The 20136-nt window shown below is 41.8% G+C and overlaps 1 protein-coding gene across 2 annotated transcripts in view; it reads right to left on the bottom strand.

Moving 5' to 3' along the window:
• PLCL2 (phospholipase C like 2) overlaps positions 1–20136 on the bottom strand; it is a 191606-nt gene that overhangs the window by 27840 nt on the left and 143630 nt on the right. For both annotated transcript variants that reach the window (XM_045503720.1, XM_045503721.1), the window contains exon 4: positions 15081–15156. In XM_045503720.1, coding sequence (XP_045359676.1) covers positions 15081–15156 — 76 coding nt within the window. The remainder of the gene's footprint in view (positions 1–15080; positions 15157–20136) is intronic.

Here is a 20136-nt window from a genome sequence, read left to right as displayed (position 1 = left end):
CTGGCCTCCTGTCACTGCTCTTTTGCCAAGAGGATTGTCTTTAAGCCTTGGCTACTCTGTGCCAAAGAACCTACAATTAGGTTCCAGACTCCATGACCTCAAGTTTCTGTTCCCACAGAAAAGATGTGAGTTATTTTTCTTTAGGAATGTTAACCAAGAAGAAAATCTGCTCAAATTCCTTGGTGGTAATGAACTTGAGAATTTAGGAAATGAATAGTTGGTCATCAAACAGCAGAGGAAGAACAAATGGAAACCCATAAGTTTCTATGAGAATTTAGTTTGGTTCTGATCTAAGGGAATGGAAGACAAAGTCCATGTGCACAAAGAACAGGGCCATGCATCCATGGTGGGGACTGCGCAAATCATTTAATCCTTCAATTAAATCCTAAAAATTAATATTCAATTTTAAAAATTGGTATGGCCACACAAATTATATGATTTGTTTTTTACATAAAGAACTACATTTTGGAAAGCTGTCACTTCTTCCCATGTCATCTCTTGAAAATATAAACAGCTAATGTATTTTTTTTATTTGTAGCTATTGGTTTCACATAATTTTCCAATTATTATTACAAAATACCTTACAACCTAAACATTTTAAAGACTTTCTTTTTGGAGGGGCTTAAAGCTTAATGACCAAAAATAAAATGTAAAGCTGACAGATTAAGTATCATGTTTTGTAAAAATGAATAACTGATGATAAATTTTCCAGGATGATATAATTAAGTTAACTAAGCACATTAGTACAACTGCAAAGAATGGAATATTGTGGAAATTGTTACTGAGTTTCCTGCCCACCACAGATAAACATAGATGAAAACCAAACAGCCATAAAAATAAAATTAAAATTAAAAAAAAATATGATATATGCAAGAAATATAAAGATATGAAGAAAGAGGCTTTTGCTCAGAAAGAAAGGGAGACTTGGTCAAAAACATGGCATCATTTCCTCTTCGATCTAAGTGAACGCCATTTCTTCTTGCCAAACAGAAAGCAGAATGACCTTTCAAACATTCTGGTTGGGATTTTCTCTACCAATCTAAATGATATGAATCTAAAATACACCATGTAGCACAAGGCTAAATATTTTTAGAAATGAATGTAATTTTAAAAAATGCTCATAAGAGAGACATATTGATCTTAAGCTTATATAAAGATTAGTTTTTTCAACCAAAAATTTATTTTGCTGCCCTAAAATGCTCTTTTATCACAAACATATCCAGTGCAAAAATATTTTTCATATGTTGAAAATAGAAACCAGCCACAAGCAAAGGGTATAATCTGTCCAACGGTGACAAAAGAAATATGTATTTATATTTTATTTCAAATTTCCCAAATCGGGTGTAGTGAGATATTTCCTGGAAGATGGAATCCCATATAACACAGGTCCCATTTGGGACCTCATTCAAGACAATGATTTATCAACAGTATTAAAAGTACCTTAACATAACACAGTCTGCACGTGTCTTGTGGCACAACATCAGAGTATCTTGAAAACAAAATACAGTTATCGGATTATTTTTCCAACTAATTTGCATACAGCACCTGTTAAAAATCACAGCCTTTGTAAACTATACGCTCTGTCCCAAAATCCCAGGGGTCTGAAGTTTGTATGCGCTGCTGACATGTGGGCGTTTGCACCATAATCCCCATGGAGACACGGAAATGCCTAATTATTTTTCATACAGTTCCAGTTGGTAGTCTCTTTTTCTTGGCCTTCTTTCCAATCTTGGCATTAACAAAAGCCAAATTATTTTAAGATGGATTTTTGAGCTGTTAAATCCCGTTCCACATGAGGTGGAAGAGATAAACCAGGTCTCTTAAATATATCCATGAAACCCAGATGGATGACAAGATCCCGGAATGCCAAATCCACAGCAGTACAATTTGTGAATGGATGGCATGAGGGAGGTTTTCCTTCCTCTGCCAGCATGCTCCATCTGGGTAAATCGAGGTGAGAGGAAGTTGCATAACTTTCAGTCCTTTGTGGAATGCAAGTGCCATGCCACCATCCTAACCACATGGCCACATGATGCACTTGGGGTGGGGTCACAGGAGCCAGGATGTAGACCCTCCCCATTTCATTTCGCTGAGGTGTAAAAAGGCCTCTTCATCCCCGTTAAGCTCAAAGATTAGTTTCTTTTTCTTTCTTTTTCTTTTCTTCTCTCTCTTTTTTTTTTTTATACCTAGGACATCTTTGTCTGGATCGCCACTCTAAGTTGGATCCTTCCCCTCTACCACAGTTTGGCACAATCACCATAACACATCAGGCCTCGTCACAGGGACAGCCCTGCCTCCCTTGCTTTTTATATCTCTTCTTAGCTAAATTTTTGAATAAATAATATAGTCATATGGCTCAGCAATTTAAAAAGTATAAACTCATATACAGAGAATTATCTTTTCTTTCCCCACCCCCCAGTCTCCTTGCTCCCCTCCCACCAGGCAAGTGCTGTTACCCGACCTTAGGTATCCACCCAGACAGAGTGATGCACTCACAAGCACACAGAACCCTATTCTTCTACCCGGCCCTTTAAAACAAATATTAGCAAATAGCACAGTTTGCCTTCCTTTTGAAAACAATGTACATGATATATATATTTAACCTATATGTATATATAAGGTCTTCCTTATATACGTGTATATATGTAGTGTGTGTGTGTGTGTGTGTGTGTGTAGGTGAATGTACATACACAAGCTTATATTTTTTTTCTACTTTCTTATGGTAGCATAATGTTCCATTTTATGGATCTATCAGAATGTATTAAACAAGGGCCTCCTACTGAATGCTTAGGGTATAACATTTAGCTTGATTTCAGTATTGCAAAGAAAATTATTTACATATTGTCCTTCCCCACGTAGGTGACCATATCTGTAGAATAAACTCTGAAAAAATGGAATTGCTGGTTCAAAGTGTACGTACCTTGTAAATCTGAAATTTACTGCCATATGGTCCTCCCTAGGCATGGACCGCACCCCCCCCCCCAACATTGTGACAGATATCAGTTTCCCCTATATCCTCACCAATCCATCATGACTCATGTGTGATGTCACTTTGTGGTCTTGGATACAAACATTTGGATCTGATGCATGAAAAGTGGCATCTCCTTGAAATACCTTATTTACTCATCTTTCAGAAGATCACAGTTCTCTCCTCCTACCGCCTGGCTGCATCCTGACTTCCTGTGCCTGGTCCTCCACATCTCCTCCCTGACATCTAAATATTGGAGGGCCAGGGCTCCGTCTTCTCTATCCACAGTCACTTCTTAGACGATGTCAGTCTCCATGTATAAAAGACCATCTTTGCGCTTATGGATTTCAAACTCACTACCTCCAGTCTGGACCTCTCACCTGAACTTTCCAACTAGGCATATCAAACTTAACATGTCTAAACCAAGTCCCTGACCTTCCCTCTCGAGCCTCTTCTCCCCAATCCCCTCCACCTCAGTGAAGAGTAATGTTCCCCCTTCGAGCCCCAAATCCTGCAGTCATACTGATTTCCCTTTCTTCCCTCCTAAGCCACAACCAACCTACCATAAATCCTGACATATCCAGATACAGCTGAATATCCAGAATGTAACCATTTCGCATCACTTCCACCCCAACCACCACCTGTCAAACCACAACCAGAGGGTGGGCTGGATTGTTGCAAAAGCCTCCTGAATGGTCTTCCGGCCACTGCTATAGCCGCCTTGCCCTGTCCTCAAGTGATCTGCTGCAGCCATTCCACTGCTCAGACCAGGGAAAGACCTCTCATCTAACTGAGAAGAAAGCCAGCCCCTGTGTCTGGCCTACTGTTAACTCTGGCTCATTGTTAACGCTGGCTCCTACCCAACCCCCTCCCTGCCCCTCCGTGTCCTGCAGCCACACTGGCCTACTAATTCCTGCTCTGACACATCAGCTCTCACACCCAGGCCTCTGCCTCTGTAGCCCCTCTTTCTGGGAGCATCCCTTTTCCAAATGTTTGGAAGGCTTGCCCTCTACCTCCCATCACGGCTCCATCACAAGTCACTGAGGTCTTCCGGGAGCACTTAATTGACAAGAGCCGCCCTCTGCATACTCTGGGCACTCTGCCTCATTGTTTCCAAAAACACTCACTGCTGCCTGACAGCCAATGTTTTATTTATTTGCTTTTTGTTTATTTCCTGTCTTCCACAACTAGATTTCAGCTTCATGAAGGCAGGGACTTAGACCTTTTGGAACAGGTTTGCACCTTTGATGAATGAGGTTGAACATCTTTCATTTTGTTTTAGTCTTTTGAATTCTCTTACTGTAAACTGTGTCCATGTTCTTTTTGAAGAATATAGGGCTGCTGGCCTTTTTCTTACTGATTTTAGGGGTTCCTTACATATTAGGGAGATGAGCCCTTTCTGATATGTACGGTTAACATTGTTTCTCAGTTGGTAGTTCTTGCTGCAACTTTGCTCCTGATAGTTTCTGCCCTATGGAATTCTTTTCATGCAGTCTATTTATATCAAGTTTTGTTGTTGTCATTGTTGTCGAATGTTATGTTAAAGCTTCTGGGTTTGTGTTGTTTCCTGCCTGCACCTCCAGCTTCATTTGCTGCTCCCATCTTTGTCACGGCCACGGCCGATGGGCCTTCCTGCGTCACCCTGCGTGTGCTTTTCTCCCTGCCTGAATTCCTGTCCCCACCTGCCTTGTTCCCAGACACATCACTTGCTGGACTCAACTCCTGTTCTATAGGAAGTGTGCTGTGCAGCGGGGCTCTCTTCACATGTCTGTGTCCTGACATTCCACCTGGAGCCCCCCTGGGGGAAGGGAAGTAGGGTCCCAGCTCTTGTCACACTGGGAGTAAGGACCTCATAAATGTCTGGTGAATAAAAGAATTAACAGATAAATGCAGCACTCAATGTTCAGTTCAATTCAACATATGTTTTGCCGAGTACCAGGCACCGCTGTTGGCCTGGTACGTGATGACTAAGCTCCTGCCCTCAAGGAGTTTATATTCGGGTTGTAAGAAAACACAGTAAGTAAACTATATGGTATCAGGAATGCTTTTATGACCTGAGGTTAAAGTAAAACCACCAGTTCTGAATTACAGATTCATAATCATCTCTCAGGATTTTCAGTATTTCCTCCCAACCCTTTTTCCTTACAGAACTAGTCCAACAAGTAATGCTTCCATTGGGATGACACTGATTCTATCTGTAAGCCTGACTCCATCCCAAGCTTCAATGCAGTTGCTTCAACAAGTTATTAGTTATTTCCATCTGACCATCTACTATGGTCCGAATGTCTGCTTCCCCCTCCAAATTTATACTTTGCAATTCTAATGCTCAGCATGATGGTATTAGGAAATGGAGTTTTGGGGAGGTGCTTAGGTCACGAAGGTGAGACTTCATGAATGAGATTAGTGTCTTTATAAAAGGGACCCCAAAGAGTTCCCTAGACCCTCCCACCACGTTGAAGACACAGCAAGAAGGTGCCATCTATGAACCAGGAAGTGGGTGCTCACTCACCACCATATGAAATCTGCTGGCACCATAACCTCAGACTTCCCAGCCTCTAGACTTGGGAGACATAAATTTCTGTCGCTTATAAACTGTCCAGTCTATGATATCTGTTACAGCAGCACAAACAGACTAAGACACCATCCTACTGTGATCAGGCTCACCAAACCAGAAACAGACCTTCACAGTCAACTCTCTCCTATGCTAACATTGCAAGCATCCACGCCCCATTGTGGGAAGGGATGTCTGAACATGGAGGGCAAAGGGCAGAGAACAGTCATTCAGAGAGTCACCAAACCTGTCCTAAACTACTTAGTACCCCACCACCTATAGCACTTTCCTGAAGTGTTCAAGACACGGACAGAAGTTGAAATAAGGGCTTATAACCATGTACGTTCCGGGAATGTTGAGTTAAACTGGAGGATATTTAGCATGCTGATGTGTACTGAGAATCTCCAAAGGGGAGTAAGTTTTGTTATGAAAATTTGCCCAGTGAGCATGACCAGCGTTCCTTGAATCAAACTTTGAGAAATGCTGGCCTAGAAAGTCAACCCCAAATATTTAATTCAGACACAGCTGAATTAAAAGGCTTCCATCATTTGAAGCAACCTGTATTTACAATCCTAATTTCTCCTGCTTCCTGAAGCAAATATCTTCCTTCAGCCAGGACAATATATGCCATGTGTGCAGAAAGCGCATCTTGATAATGAGGCCTCCTCCACTTTGGCCCACCTAAAAAGCCCTGCTCTCCCTACATTGATTCTGCATTCCCTAGGCCCCTAGGTGTAAGCCCAACTCCTTCCCTACCAACGAAACCTTCTGGGCTTACTCCTTTCTTCAAACTTCATTTGTACCTATTAGTTACACCATATGCTTGGTGGTGATTATAACTTTCAATGATAGCAGAGAACTTTAATTGTTTGTTTGTGGTTTTGTTGTTTTTTTTTTTTTTGCATCTTCATAAGTAATTAGCACATCTTGCCATTGAAAACATTCTATAAATGCACAAGTGTGATTTCCCTCTCATATGTTAACATGTATAACGACATATTTTTGACATGGCATGGACTGACCTGTAATGAAAGAATACAGGTTAATTAAAGTTGCTTTAAATTCCTTATGCTTTAAAAAAATTTTTTTTAACGTTTATTTATTTTTGATAGAGGGAGAGACAGAGCATGAACGGGGGAGGGTCAGAGAGAGAGGGAGACACAGAATCTGAAACAGGCTCCAGGCTCTTAGCTGTCAGCACAGAGCCCGACACGGGGCTCAAACTCATGGACCGTGAGATCATGACCTGAGCCGAAGTCAGACGCTTAACCAACTGAGCCACTCAGGCACCCCAAAATTCCTTATTCTTAAAAGACTTACCTCTAGATATTGTTTACACATTCTTAGAATTCATTTGTTCACTTTTATCTACTACAATCCCTTATTTATATTATATTATAGGACTTGCAGACCACAAAATTTGAGAGCTGGAAAAGCCTCAGAGATCGTTTTGGCTGTTTATTTTAGAGCCAAGGATATCTATTAGGGGTAGGGGTAGGGGTGTGTGTGTGTGTGTGTGTGTGTGTGTGTGTGTGTGTGTACATACATATATTATACAAATATATATAAATTTCTGGTATTTGAGAAAGATGATTTATCTGTGGACTTTACTTGAATTGTGGTTCTTCTCAACTTCGAGAAACAAGTGTGACAGAATAACAACAAAAATAGTTGTATGGGAGTGCAGAGCTGAAGCAGCCTGACCCCTCTCCAGCAGACCATCTGCTGAGAGGACCCTGACAGCTCTTATTTAAATAAAAAGTGATGCTTTCAGAGACTGTGAGTGCATAAAGGAAGGAGGGAGGAAGAGGTGACAAGAAAGCACAGCTTTGGGATTTGCTCACAGGAGAGATATTCCAGGAAGGTCAAGCATCCCCCCAAATTTCCTCCCTTTCATTTGTGGGGAAGTTTCCCCAATGAAGGTATGTTAGGAAGAAAAACAATTTGGCTGCCAATCAATCCCATGAGCAAGTGTGCATTTGTGTCTGAGCAGTTCTTCTCCCTTGAGAGCCAAAGAGGCCCAGAGTTGAGCATGAACCCCAAAGGGGGGCCTGCTGTGCTCCACCCTCCAAAGAGAGTTTCTGAAAACCTGAATGTGCTCATTCAATTGAAAATTCCTGAGCTCTATCCCCAAAGATTCGATATTGGGGGTGATGCAAAGGAATAGCATTTTAAACAAGCATCCCCAGGAGATTTCGACCACACTTAGGAGAAATACTATTAGTGTGATGGTTGATGCAGGAATCTCAAAATGGAACAGGGTGATGGGTACAGGAGATGGAAGGGGTGTGGTGATACAGTGGATTCTAGAGACCAGTCACTTATTTTGAGGGTTTCTTTTTCTTTTTTTTGCCCTGAGTTAGCCTCGTTGTCACCTTTGTGGTCATTCTCTCTACTCTCCCTGATCAGCAATGAAGGTATCTTTCAGGGGAACAAAAGGGCAGGTGGGGCAGACTGGCCTGCTACCAAAGACCCTGCTACTTCTTGGCTTTCCGTGGCTTCACTAACTGTGAGTTAACTAAAGTGCCTGGGGAAGGAAGTTCCCGTTCTTTAAGAAGAGTACAGATGCTGAGGGACTTCTGGGCTCTGACTCCAGGCAGGTCTGTGTCTCACCGCCAGAGAAGTCACTCTTCACCTTCAAAGCTAGGCATTAACTTTCCCCTTTGAAACTCATGCTGATGGGTTGCAATTTAACTATCCTGATGCCACCGGATGGGACTACTTGTTTAAACTTAACTGTAACCAGGCCATTCCAAAATGACTAATTAGACAATTGATCTTAGGTCACTGCATTTTAGAACCCATGGGGCCAGGAGGAAATCATATAATCCAATGTCACTCAGAAGGAGAAAGATGAGGCAGAGAGGGGTAGTGACTAACCTAATATCACACAGCAAGATGTTGAACAGAGGGCACAAGAACACGGATCTCTGGATCCCCAGGGAAGAACCTCTTACTTCTGTCAGACACAGCTGAGAAACATCCTGACATAAACGAAAACAAAAGTTATAGGCTCCCAGATTTCCTTCTGCAAACTGTCTCACACAGAAGTGCTTTCAGAATAAATCTTTAGATGCTTTTATGTTTACTGTGTTGGGCAAGATGCCGATGTGAGTCTTGGACGGAGCAAGTGATGGATGGTGACAGCTTGCTTATCTGGTAACCCCAGCTCCCAAGAACACACTGAGATCCGAGGACTTTGCAAAATAAAAAAGGTCTCTGAGCCATCAAGTCCAGGACATGTTAGGTGTGGCCTGAGGCTCTGCCTGTTCTTTCCACGTGGGAATGTGTCGGGCTCTCACCAGCTTTTAGTGAGACAAATCCATCAAGGTTGGCCACAGGGGAGACACCAACTGCTCAGCAGACTAGAAGCAGCAAGTTAGAAAGGGAAAAAACAAAAAAAAGAGTAGTATACTAATAGGCAGTCGGAGACACAGTACAAATTAGCGGCAGGAAGTGAGAACTGCATGGGAATAGATGGAATAAACCATTAACACTGGAAAGAGATCTGAGCAGGCAGAGCAGGTGTGGGGTCCTCCAGGACATGCAGGCTCCTGGGGGAATTGCCATTAAACCACAAGATAATACCAGATGCTCCTCAACATGACCTTCAGTCATCAAAGTTCAAATTATGTTTGGCAAACCAAATTTAAGGAAGCAGGGATGCACAGAATCTATTATACAAAGTGTTCCATTAAAAGGATTAAAACGAAGGGTAATGAAAGCTTTCATTTATTTGGAAAGTTACCTTATATCCCACTTTACTGAGTAATGAAGCGACCCTGCCATGCATGCAAATCCCTTAGAGCTTTTAGAAAAGGAGCTTCTATTTAAACAGGTCTGGGGTGGGCTGGGGTGTCTCTCCTTTGGAGCCTGATTCTCCCCTGTCATTCAGAAAGAGGGTAAAAACCAATTCTCCTGCCAGGAGAGGAAGCAGGCTCCGGCCCACCCAGGCACACAGATATTACCTGTGCCCTGGGCCTGCCCAGGATGCCAGAGGTGCCGGCTGGGGTCTTTGGCAGAAACCTCACCTAATCACTCAACACTGTACCCAAGCCTTGTTGAGTGTGGTGGGGACATCCTCAGTCAGGGGTTCCTGTGGCAGCTTTAGGTCCTTGATTCCTTCCTTCCTTTTTTTTTTTTTTTTTAATTTTTTTTTTTTCAACGTTTATTTATTTTTGGGACAGAGAGAGACAGAGCATGAACGGGGGAGGGGCAGAGAGAGAGGGAGACACAGAATCGGAAACAGGCTCCAGGCTCCGAGCCATCAGCCCAGAGCCCGACGCGGGGCTCGAACTCACGGACCGCGAGATCGTGACCTGGCTGAAGTCGGACGCTTAACCGACTGCGCCACCCAGGCGCCCCTTTTTTTAAATATTTAAATTAAATTTAAATTTATAGTGATTTAATCTTTATCAGAATTATGTACACAGTTTAAAGAGAAAAATAGTTGTCACCAATTTCCCCTTTTCAGAAGCAGTTGTATTCAGCCCTTAGAGCTGAGGTTTTGTTTCCTTTTTTTAGTGTTTATGTCCATATTTCTAAGTAACATGCTTATATTGTCTTGATTTTTTTTTTTTTCCTGAGCATTACCTATTTAGTTCCCCAAATGAAGGATGAAAATTTTGCTATTTTCATCTTTCCACTGTCAGGACACACGTAGTCTCCCAGCCATCTGGGGTCTAATTGCTTCTTAATCCAGCTTTCGGACAGTTCTCTCTTTTATCCCTACCTTTATTTATCCCAACTTCCAGGGGCCCCTGGTGCCACCCAGTTCTGGGTGGGTGGGGGGTGGCCCACAGTGTAAATCAGATTGCTTGCCAGGTGCCCCACTGCCAGCCTCAGAGTCAGCTTTCTTGCATCACCTAAGTCAATTATCACTTGTTCAGGTATTTTTCAATTTCCAAAATTTTGTTCCTCCCATTTTCTGTATCCTTATGGGTTTCTGCCTTAAAAAAAACCCAAAAAACAAAACCCCAAAACAAAAATTCCTTACTGTCATTTAATGAGGCTCAGAAGGGAGTGGAGATTAAATGCATGTGTTAATATACCATCTTTACCAAGAAGTATGTCATTGATTTCTTTTTCCTTCCCAAAGAGCAAATTATTTTCCACTTTAATTCACCAGATAAAAACATCTAACTCGTTGAAGCAAAGCAGTTTGGGTTTCCTTCTACACCATCTTCCTATCTTTTATGTAGCAGATCAATGCAGTGACTAAAAGAGGAAATTAAAACTCAAAAATAGGCTGCCATTTTGGGGCAGTGACAGAGAGAAAGAGATAGACATGATACAGTGAAAAAGACTTCTCCCCAGAAAGAATCTGGCTACCCTTTTATTACCTTTCATAAACTTTTTTAAACATTTTTTTTTTCAGCGTTTATTTATTTTTGGGACAGAGAGAGACAGAGCATGAACGGGGGAGGAGCAGAGAGAGAGGGAGACACAGAATCGGAAACAGGCTCCAGGCTCTGAGCCATCAGCCCAGAGCCTGATGCGGGGCTCGAACTCACGGACCGCGAGATCGTGACCTGGCTGAAGTCGGATGCTTAACCGACTGCGCCACCCAGGCGCCCCAACCTTTCATAAACTTTTTAAAGAAGAACGTTTATGAAGCTTCCCCTCTGCAGATTCCCATTGAGAAGCTCCCCTGGGTGTGTTCCTCACCAATCTCCTACTTTGCTACTTCTTGGAAGAACAAGCATGGGTTAGATTTGGAAGACAGAGTGTGTGAAGCATGTTCGCCTGTGCTCACAGGTTTGTACACGCTCGTGCTTGTACAGCCACGCCATTTATTACTTACCCATCCCTGTCACTCATGCGTTGACCCAGACCCACCTGCCCCATACCATTCCTGCATCATCCGACATTTCATCCGTCCCTCCACTGGCACTAGAGTGCTTGACTCTGACAGAATGCTCCCACCCTCCAGCCCGTCTGTAGACCCCTCTCTTTCACTCCCTCTCTCCTGGAGCCGGTGCTCTCCTACTGTACCATGACTGCATCAGAACAGTCCTCTCCTCAGAATTTCTCTAAACAGCACAGCTTTCTGGAGTGTCTTGGAAGAAGAGGCATCCATCCTCCTTTCTAAGGTCAAGTGTTTCTTGACTGTACTGGATTCCTGCCCCTCTCACTTCTTCCCTCCTTACCCCCTGTCTCATCTTTGAATACCTTCCTCTTCACCTCTTCAATGGATCTTTCCTATTTCTAGGGGCATGGCTTTCTTATAAAGACGTCCCTTTAACCCTCTGACCCCGCTGTACTGCCATACTCTCCTCTTAAAAGACTCGGCTCCGCAGGCTGTCCCCACTGCCCACCACCCGGTTGTCCCTGCTGTCCTCCCCAGGGTCTCTTCGGGTCACCTGCCTGCCGGGGCCTGCAGGTTCCCAGCCCACCTTGGCTGGGAGTCTTTACTTCTCAGCATTCTTCTCCTGCCTCCCTCCCTCTTCCCAAGAACACCACTGGCAAAACACATTTCTGGATCCAAAAAAACAAATCAATCCCATAGCCGGGAGTCTGAACATGTCCAAACTGGGCACACTTTTGAACATGTGGCTGGAGGTGGCAGTGTGACTCCTTACTGTCACTTAGCTGTTTAAATGAAGGCTTATCTAGTAAGAATAGAAGTTTGTGTTTAGAAGTTTGAAGTGCTTCTAAAATAATCCTCTCTTACAGCACTTTGGTACCTGTATCTTCATTCTGTCATTGCCAGATTAAAGTTCTATAAGCAGAACAGCAATTATTTATCAGAAGTAAAATCTCATGCAAATGTTTTTGAGCCCAATACAAATTAGCAATTCTTCATATGACTAATGACTATGTGCCCTTCCGATAACTGTAAACATGAGAAACAAAAGATCAAGGACTCTAAAATAAGCACTTGGGATAACAGAAGGGCTGTGTAGGCGTTCAGCAGTAACTGTGAAACCAAAAGATAATCGTTATGTGCTTCTCAAGATCTTCAAACTCAGAGCAACACGAACCATTACATAGTGGTTATTCTTTTTTGCCTTCCAAGCAAAATTCTTAATAGACAAGACACTTCAGCTTTTTAAATACAAGCAAATATTATCCCTCACTGAAATTAGACATAAAGCTGTATTATGCTAGAGATGAGCAAATTTCATAAATCGATGAAGTTGCAAAAAATTGGCAATAACTCAGACTGTCAACAAATAGGTCTTTTTTTTCTGATAAATGTAGTTTCAAATTCTAACAGTCCACAATTCTTCTGGCAATGCATGCGCTTAGGAGAATCAAATCCTTAATACAAGTCAAATCACATTTAGTCAGTTAGTATTCGAGTGACTGCTCTGTGCAAAATGTTAAAACAGGTGCCATGGGTAAAATGCAGAGTAGCTCAATATACAAACCTGTGCCTTCACAGGTTACTAGCCGGTTTAGAAGACAGACTCCATTAGTAAAATACATAGCAACTCAAACTGTCAGCTAAACCAAACACATTTTGAAGGCTGACTAGAATGGTTAGGTAACATAATTCCTACAATCATAAAAGGTCTCCTGGAAGACTGCTGAGACAAAAAGAAGAAATGTACAGATTGGCAGAGAGGAGGGAGAGAGAAGCCCTACTGGAGAGGTGGCCTGTGAAAATCTGACTAAGGAGAAACACACTGGGAGCGGGGAAGGGCAGCCCAAAGGCCAGCCTGGATGCATCCTGTCACTTCCAGCCCTTCTCACTGCTCCCAACAGCTTCCCAGTTGGGAAGTCTCCCCATGAAAATTTTCTGCACACAGCTATTGTGAACATCACCTTACAGCTCAATTTCTCTCCTTTTCTGCTAAAAAACCAATCGCTTCCCACTGCCCCCCAAACCAAGTTCAGACTCCTGAGTAACACAGAATAAGTACTCAATACGTTTGAGTATGTGTGATTACTTTCATATCTCCTGCTTGGCTGGAAGGTTCTAAAAGGCAAAAATCAATCTTATTTTTTAATATTTTGGTATGTGATAGCTCTTACAAGTACCCTTGGCATGGTGTAAGTCCAAAACATATTTACTAAATGAATGACGAGATGATTTAATGAGAGGTTTTATATAATAATGGGAAGAGGGGCTGGCCAGTTCGTAGACAACCTTGCATAGTTAAGTTAGAAGTTGAGATCTGCCTCAACAGACTCTAGTCAGCTACTGGACGACTTTATGTAAAACAGTGACAGGATAAAAATGGTGTTTGAAGTGTCTCATTTTAGTTGTGGTTGTAGGGAATATTAGCCAGGAAAGGACTAGAAGTAGCAAGATCACTTTGCTAATACTATTTTGCTAACAAGATGAGTAAAACAAGGTGAGGGTTTTCATCTGTTGATTAGTCATTAATGTGAATATTCCTTCAATAAACACCAAAAAAAGAAAACCGCCATATATACCTTTGTCTTTGATCTATTTTTAACGAGTTCATTTCTGAGATAAGAGAGGAATCTTTTTTTCGGGCTAGGTGATACTTATGGTCTCTTGATTTTAAAGAATAGCAACAAGGGGTGCCTGGCTGGCTCAGTCAAAAGAGCACTGGGCTCTTGATTTTAGGGTTATGAGTTGGAGCCCTATGCTGGATGTATAGATTACAAAGAATAAACAAACTTAAAAAAAAAAGTATAAAAAAAAAAGAAAAGCAACCAGAAGCCTTAGAAATTGAAGACAGATATTCTTATTTATGCAACATAAACACCCTCCACATTAACATCTTCTAAAATGACGCTCTCACAAAATTTGAAAATTGAAAGAATTCCATTTTGTCTATTCTTATTACAATGCAGAACACTTGAGTTTGGGGTTTTATCTCAGCTAAAATTAATTAGATGGTAGCATTTTAAAATCCAGTGTAACATTTTGATGTTAAATTGATGAATTCATCAGCATCTGAAAATGCCAGTGCATTAAAAATTGTCAAGAGGTTGTAACTGGTGCCCACCCTCCTTCCTGAGTACTCATTCCGTCTCTGCTCAAGCCTCACTCACCTTTCCCATCGTGTGCTGTAAGGTCATGGGGGACTAGCACAGGGGACACTGAACAGGAGGTCAGTGCAGTGGTTCTCCATCTTGGCTGCTTACTAGAAACACTGGAAGCTTTTAACAGCTATGAATTTTTCAACCACACCTCCGGCTGATGTCAATGTATTTTATTTTTATTTATTTTTTTACTGTATTTATTTTGAGAGAGACAAAGACAGCATGAGTGGGGGAGGGGCAGAGAGAGAGGAAGACAGAGAATCCCAAGCACGCTATGCACTGTGAGCATGGAGCCTCATGCAAGGCTCAAACTAACAAACCATGAGATCATGATCTGAGCTGAAATTAAGAGTTGGATGCTTAACCAACTGGGCCACCCAGGCACCCCTAGATGTCAATATATTTTAAAAGCTTCCCCCAGGTGAGTTTGTTATCCAGGCTTGAGAAGTAGTGAATTAGTATCTTCTTTAGCCATGGAAAAAATAATTTTTATGCCTGATTTCCTGGTTACTGTGTCAGAGGACAAAATGGTTTAAGGAGCTACATATATGATGCTACTAATTTTATTTTAAAGAGAAGAAACAAACTTCCACTTACCTGCCTTCTGACAATGTACAATCTTTTCATATACAGCGTCTGCATTTTCAATCACTGCCTTGAGGGACTGGATCATCTGCAAAGGGAACATCCAGACACGGGATTACACCTGACAACCGGATGCGAGTCTACACAGGTGCATGAGGCTCTCCTCTATAAACAGGCTGAGGTGCTGTAGCCATGTGTTCTTTTATCTGCCTTCCCACTATTCAGTTGAAATGTATATGGAAGAAATGAAAAATCATGCATCCCATGTCACGGTTTAAGTAGACTGAGTATCACGTTTCAGACAGTTAGGCTTGTACAACACTGAATTTGAACCTTGAGCCAATACTGAATGGAGTTTGTTTCAGTGTGAAAATCTAGAAATCAATACGTATACACATCTGATCTGTGTTTTAAATTGTATTTTCAGCCACGCATTTTAACAAAATTCAACTTCATCTTACAGAAAGCTCTATGACCTACACACCGTACCCATTTAAGCTAAAATGCCTTCGTCCAAAAATTAGTTTAAAACTTACCATGACAATCAAAAAACAGCATTTATTTAATGCATCACTAATGATATCACTCAAACCAGTATTTTAAATTTCCTATCAATGATTTTAAAAGATCTGATTTTGAGGAAAAAATAAAATAAAAGATCCAATTTTGAGTTCTTATTCCAAATTATACGTGCTTGTTTTAACAGCCAATCTTGAATTTAACAACAAAACAAAACAAAAAAAAGGATCAGGGCATAGTTGATCAATCATTTTACTTACCAGAATGTTAGGAAAAGATCTGTTTGAAGTAATCTTTTTGGCTCTAAAATCACTATGAAAGTGGGAGAGCCAGATTCAGTTCTCACAGCTCAAATGTGAGCAACTATGACGTTTGCATTCAGCATAGATTTCAATTTTTTCTATTTAAATGTCTGGATATTTTGCATTATTATATTACTCATCTATTTTATATGACCATTTTATTTTAAATAACAAACACCAATCCATCACTCTCTATTCCTTTAAATTTACTGCATTGTTTTTCTTTATAGTATTTATCACTAACAGCCACAATAATCACTTTATAGGAATCAAATATATGTAGGTTGGATTATTTGTATAATTCAAAGAAATAACACCAAATTTTGATTAGTTACACTTATTTAAACCGAAGCATAATCAACATGCCTCTCAAGAAGTATACCAGATTCTTAAAATGAGTCACACAAGCATTAATCAACTTGTCCACTGTTCTAAGAAAATTATAGTAAACACCAAAAGGTTTAAGGCCAATGAAGGTGTTCATTCATGCCTTCATGCATTTCCATGGCCCAGAGCAGGAACTGGGGACACGGAGACCTACAGGATATGGCCACTATCTTCAAAAAGCCCACAGCCTACTGGAAGAGGATGCACTTTAGAATTCATGATTTTCACATTCACTCTTCAAAATCTGAGTCATGCCTGTAAATTAAAATAGTCTATTTTACAGCTTGACATATTGAACAGGCAATGATAAAAATGAATAGTTAAGAACTCGATTACACCGATATAAAGTCATTTGTACCATGACATCACTTGCATACTGAAAAGGTTCATACCGTCATCAGTAACCTTTTTCAGCTTTGATGTCAGGCCAAATGAGAGATATGAAGAAGCAAGGACTTATTCAAGCAAGGATGGTGGCTGTCACAGCTAGCTCAGTGTCAAAGAACTGGCCAACTGTGTCTCTATCACTCAAATAGGAAAAAGGAGAAAAATGAAATGAACCCGGTCCTCAAGCAGACAGGCAGCACATGGGCAATAACAGAGGGAAGGTAGAACAAAACAGCAGTATTAAGCATAGGCTTATGCATACAGATGCCCTGTGGGGGAAAGGTGGTCAAAACCCCAGTTTTTACTGGGGGTGGTGTGGGCGCAGAAAGAGGGCTCGAATCCCGGCTCTGCTGTTCATTAGCTGTGTCATCTCCATATTAAATGTCATGGAGCCATAACTTCCTACCTATAAAATGAGTTTGATAAAAGATACTACCTTTATAACGTTGTAAGGATTAAATGGAAGGATGCATGACCGACACAATGAAGACACTTACAAACAGATGAGACAATGGATTCCCCATTTACCCAGGGGTCATGGAAGAGCATTTTCTGGTAGCCCAAGTTGAGCTGAACGAGCATGCCTTCCCTTCATATGTTCACTGGCAGTGATTCAAACATCCATTACTAATTTTGGTTTTACTCGAAAAGCCTGGTGTGATGAAGTTCAGAGAAACAACAAATCACATTATTATTCTTAGAAGCATCTTCTGGTGTAAAGTATTTCCAGAGGTTACATAGTTGGGCACCTTTCAGCTACAAAAAACATGCAGGGCTTAAGGAAAGCACATCCATCTCAAGGGTCTGGAGAGAGAAGCTCACCCGCCTCCTGTGTTCTCTAACACTTGAAGGAGCAAACCTTTATTCTTGGGATAATCATTTACCGAGGCTCTCTGTATGGGACCCCGAATTAAGTGCTATGAATGAATAAAGAATAGCTGCTGACCCAGGACTATGAGCAAACAATAATCATAACAAAATGCAGTACTGCATCGTAGCTCGTGGGCTATTGGTTGTGACAAAGTTGAATACCCCTAAGTAGGTGGACAGGATATTTAATCCACCAGTGATGTACTTACTGGTGGTGTCACGGCGTCGTGCGGACGCTCTGTTTGTGGCTCGGACTTGAATACACTCTCCACACCTTATTTATGAGCAGTATATAAAATATGAAGGTGGCTAACACACCAGGGTGGAGAATGCAAACCCAGTGAAAAGCCGTTCCTCTCAGGTCTGGAAGTAAACAGCAGCAGGCATTTGCAGACCATACGAGAGGGGTATTCTGGGTATTCTGGAGGGAACCAGCCTTGGAGAAGGTAAGCACAACAGTAAACAATCAGTGGAACTCAGAGAAGGCAGGAAGAAAACATATCCCCAGACCTTAGCAGAGATGATTCATCTTGCCACACCTGTTACTAAATGTTTTCACCACTTCCTTGGGGAGGAGGAACTGCCAGTTTATATCTTTTTATAGTTTTAGGGTACATGTTTACAGTCAGGGTGAGAACTTATAAATACATTAATATGTAGTGAACAGTTTATAGTTCTTGTCCACAGAGTGAATTCATTCATCTCAAACTTGCAGTACTTTCACTCGAGAATTTCACTCGAGTGTTAATTCTTCTGGAGGGAAAGGGCCCCTCCAGGTATTCCTCAGGACCGTGAGCTCCGACAGATGCACTAAGTTAAGGGTCCAGCAGGCCGAGAGGGCAGGGGACCTACCTACCCAGATGGCTGATTTCTTGCTTTCACTCAGGGGACAACTAGGACTGAGTGTAGAGCACATGGCACTGAGGATACAGCAGGGACAACATGGGGGTGCCATTAGATCTAGTGGGGACCAACCTCTGCCTGGGTCTGCTGCTTTATAACAAGCTGTGGTTTTAAATAGTACAAGTGTTGGCTGAAGGAATCAAAATGAAAGTAATTCAACGCCTCCTCTGCATCAGGTGCATACCTGGTGCTTTCTATTTCGTCTAATGCTCACAAAAGCCACGTGAGGTGGGTCTTTACGGTGTCAGTTTTACAGATTGAACACTTTAGACCTGAGAGTTAAGCTACTTTCCCAAGGTCCTCTGGTAAGATGGGCAAAGGGACTGCAACTAGGAAACGATGAATTCTGCTTGATCTCAAAGCCTCTGCTTTTCCACAGTGCTGGGACCGGCCCTGCCATACGAGTAGCAACTGCGCAATGAAGATGAGGAAAGGGCAGTCCAGCCAGAAAGACCTACGAAAGCAGAAGGGAATTTAGTAACTCCTGACAGGTGCTACACACATTAGGTGGTATAATCACAGCTACTGACTTTACCCCTGAATTTTCTTTTTAAGTAATATTTCTGTAAAGTGCGTTGGGAAAACATCTTTCAAAAATGACAACAATAAACAATTTGGTTGGCTCCACTTAACAATTCATTATTAAGAGAAATCAAAAATGAGAGAAATCAGTTATATTTAACATGAAACTACTAGAATAAGCATTTCAGAGTAGACAAAAGCAAATACATGGGGAGCGATATCAAGAGATGAGTCAAAGGGAGAAACCGCTTTAAATTATCTTATTTTCTCTGTATATATGACATTACTATATCAACATAACGCAAGGCCCAGGAGAGTGGTTGGTTTTAGAAGCATTATTTACATTAATGCAAATGCATTTCCATCAGTCCCTTTTAAATGCAGAGGTGTGGGTCTTGGCTCAGCAATCAGATCATCCTGCCGCTTACCCTAGCGACTTACTGCACGGACAGCTCCTGTTGTTTCTGAAGTACAAGATGCGTTTGTGTAGTTGTGTAGTTGTTGCTAACAGATTTTATATTAGTGTCCAGTTACCAGTAACTCCTACATTTCTGGAACCAATGCATTAGGAAAATCTATAGACTTCACATAGCCCAGAAACCCATTTCATAAATTTGATCCACTCTAATATAAGATTTAAAAAAAATTTTTTTTTAACGTTTATTTATTTATTTATTTATTTTTAATTTTTTTTTTTCAACGTTTATTTATTTTTGGTACAGAGAGAGACAGAGCATGAACGGGGGAGGGGCAGAGAGAGAGGGAGACACAGAATCGGAAACAGGCTCCAGGCTCTGAGCCATCAGCCCAGAGCCTGATGCGGGGCTCGAACTCACGGACCGCGAGATCGTGACCTGGCTGAAGTCGGACGCTTAACCGACTGCGCCACCCAGGCGCCCCACGTTTATTTATTTTTGAGACAGAGAGAGACAGAGCATGAATGGGGGAGGGTCAGAGAGAGAGGGAGACACAGAATCCGAAACAGGCTCCAGGCTCTGAGCCATCAGCACAGAGCCTGACGCGGGGCTCGAACTCACGAACCACAAGATCGTGACCTGAGCCAAAGTCGGACGCTTAACCGACTGAGCCACCCAGGCGCCCCGTCTAATATAAGATTTTAATACAGGACTCAAACAGATGAAAAGCTGGAAGTTTCAACTAATGGCAATAGAAGTTCA

This window comes from Leopardus geoffroyi, chromosome C2, assembly GCF_018350155.1.
Source record: "Leopardus geoffroyi isolate Oge1 chromosome C2, O.geoffroyi_Oge1_pat1.0, whole genome shotgun sequence".
In the NCBI taxonomy this organism is placed as follows: Eukaryota; Metazoa; Chordata; class Mammalia; order Carnivora; family Felidae; genus Leopardus; species Leopardus geoffroyi.
This window is presented reverse-complemented; position numbering and strand designations above follow the sequence as displayed.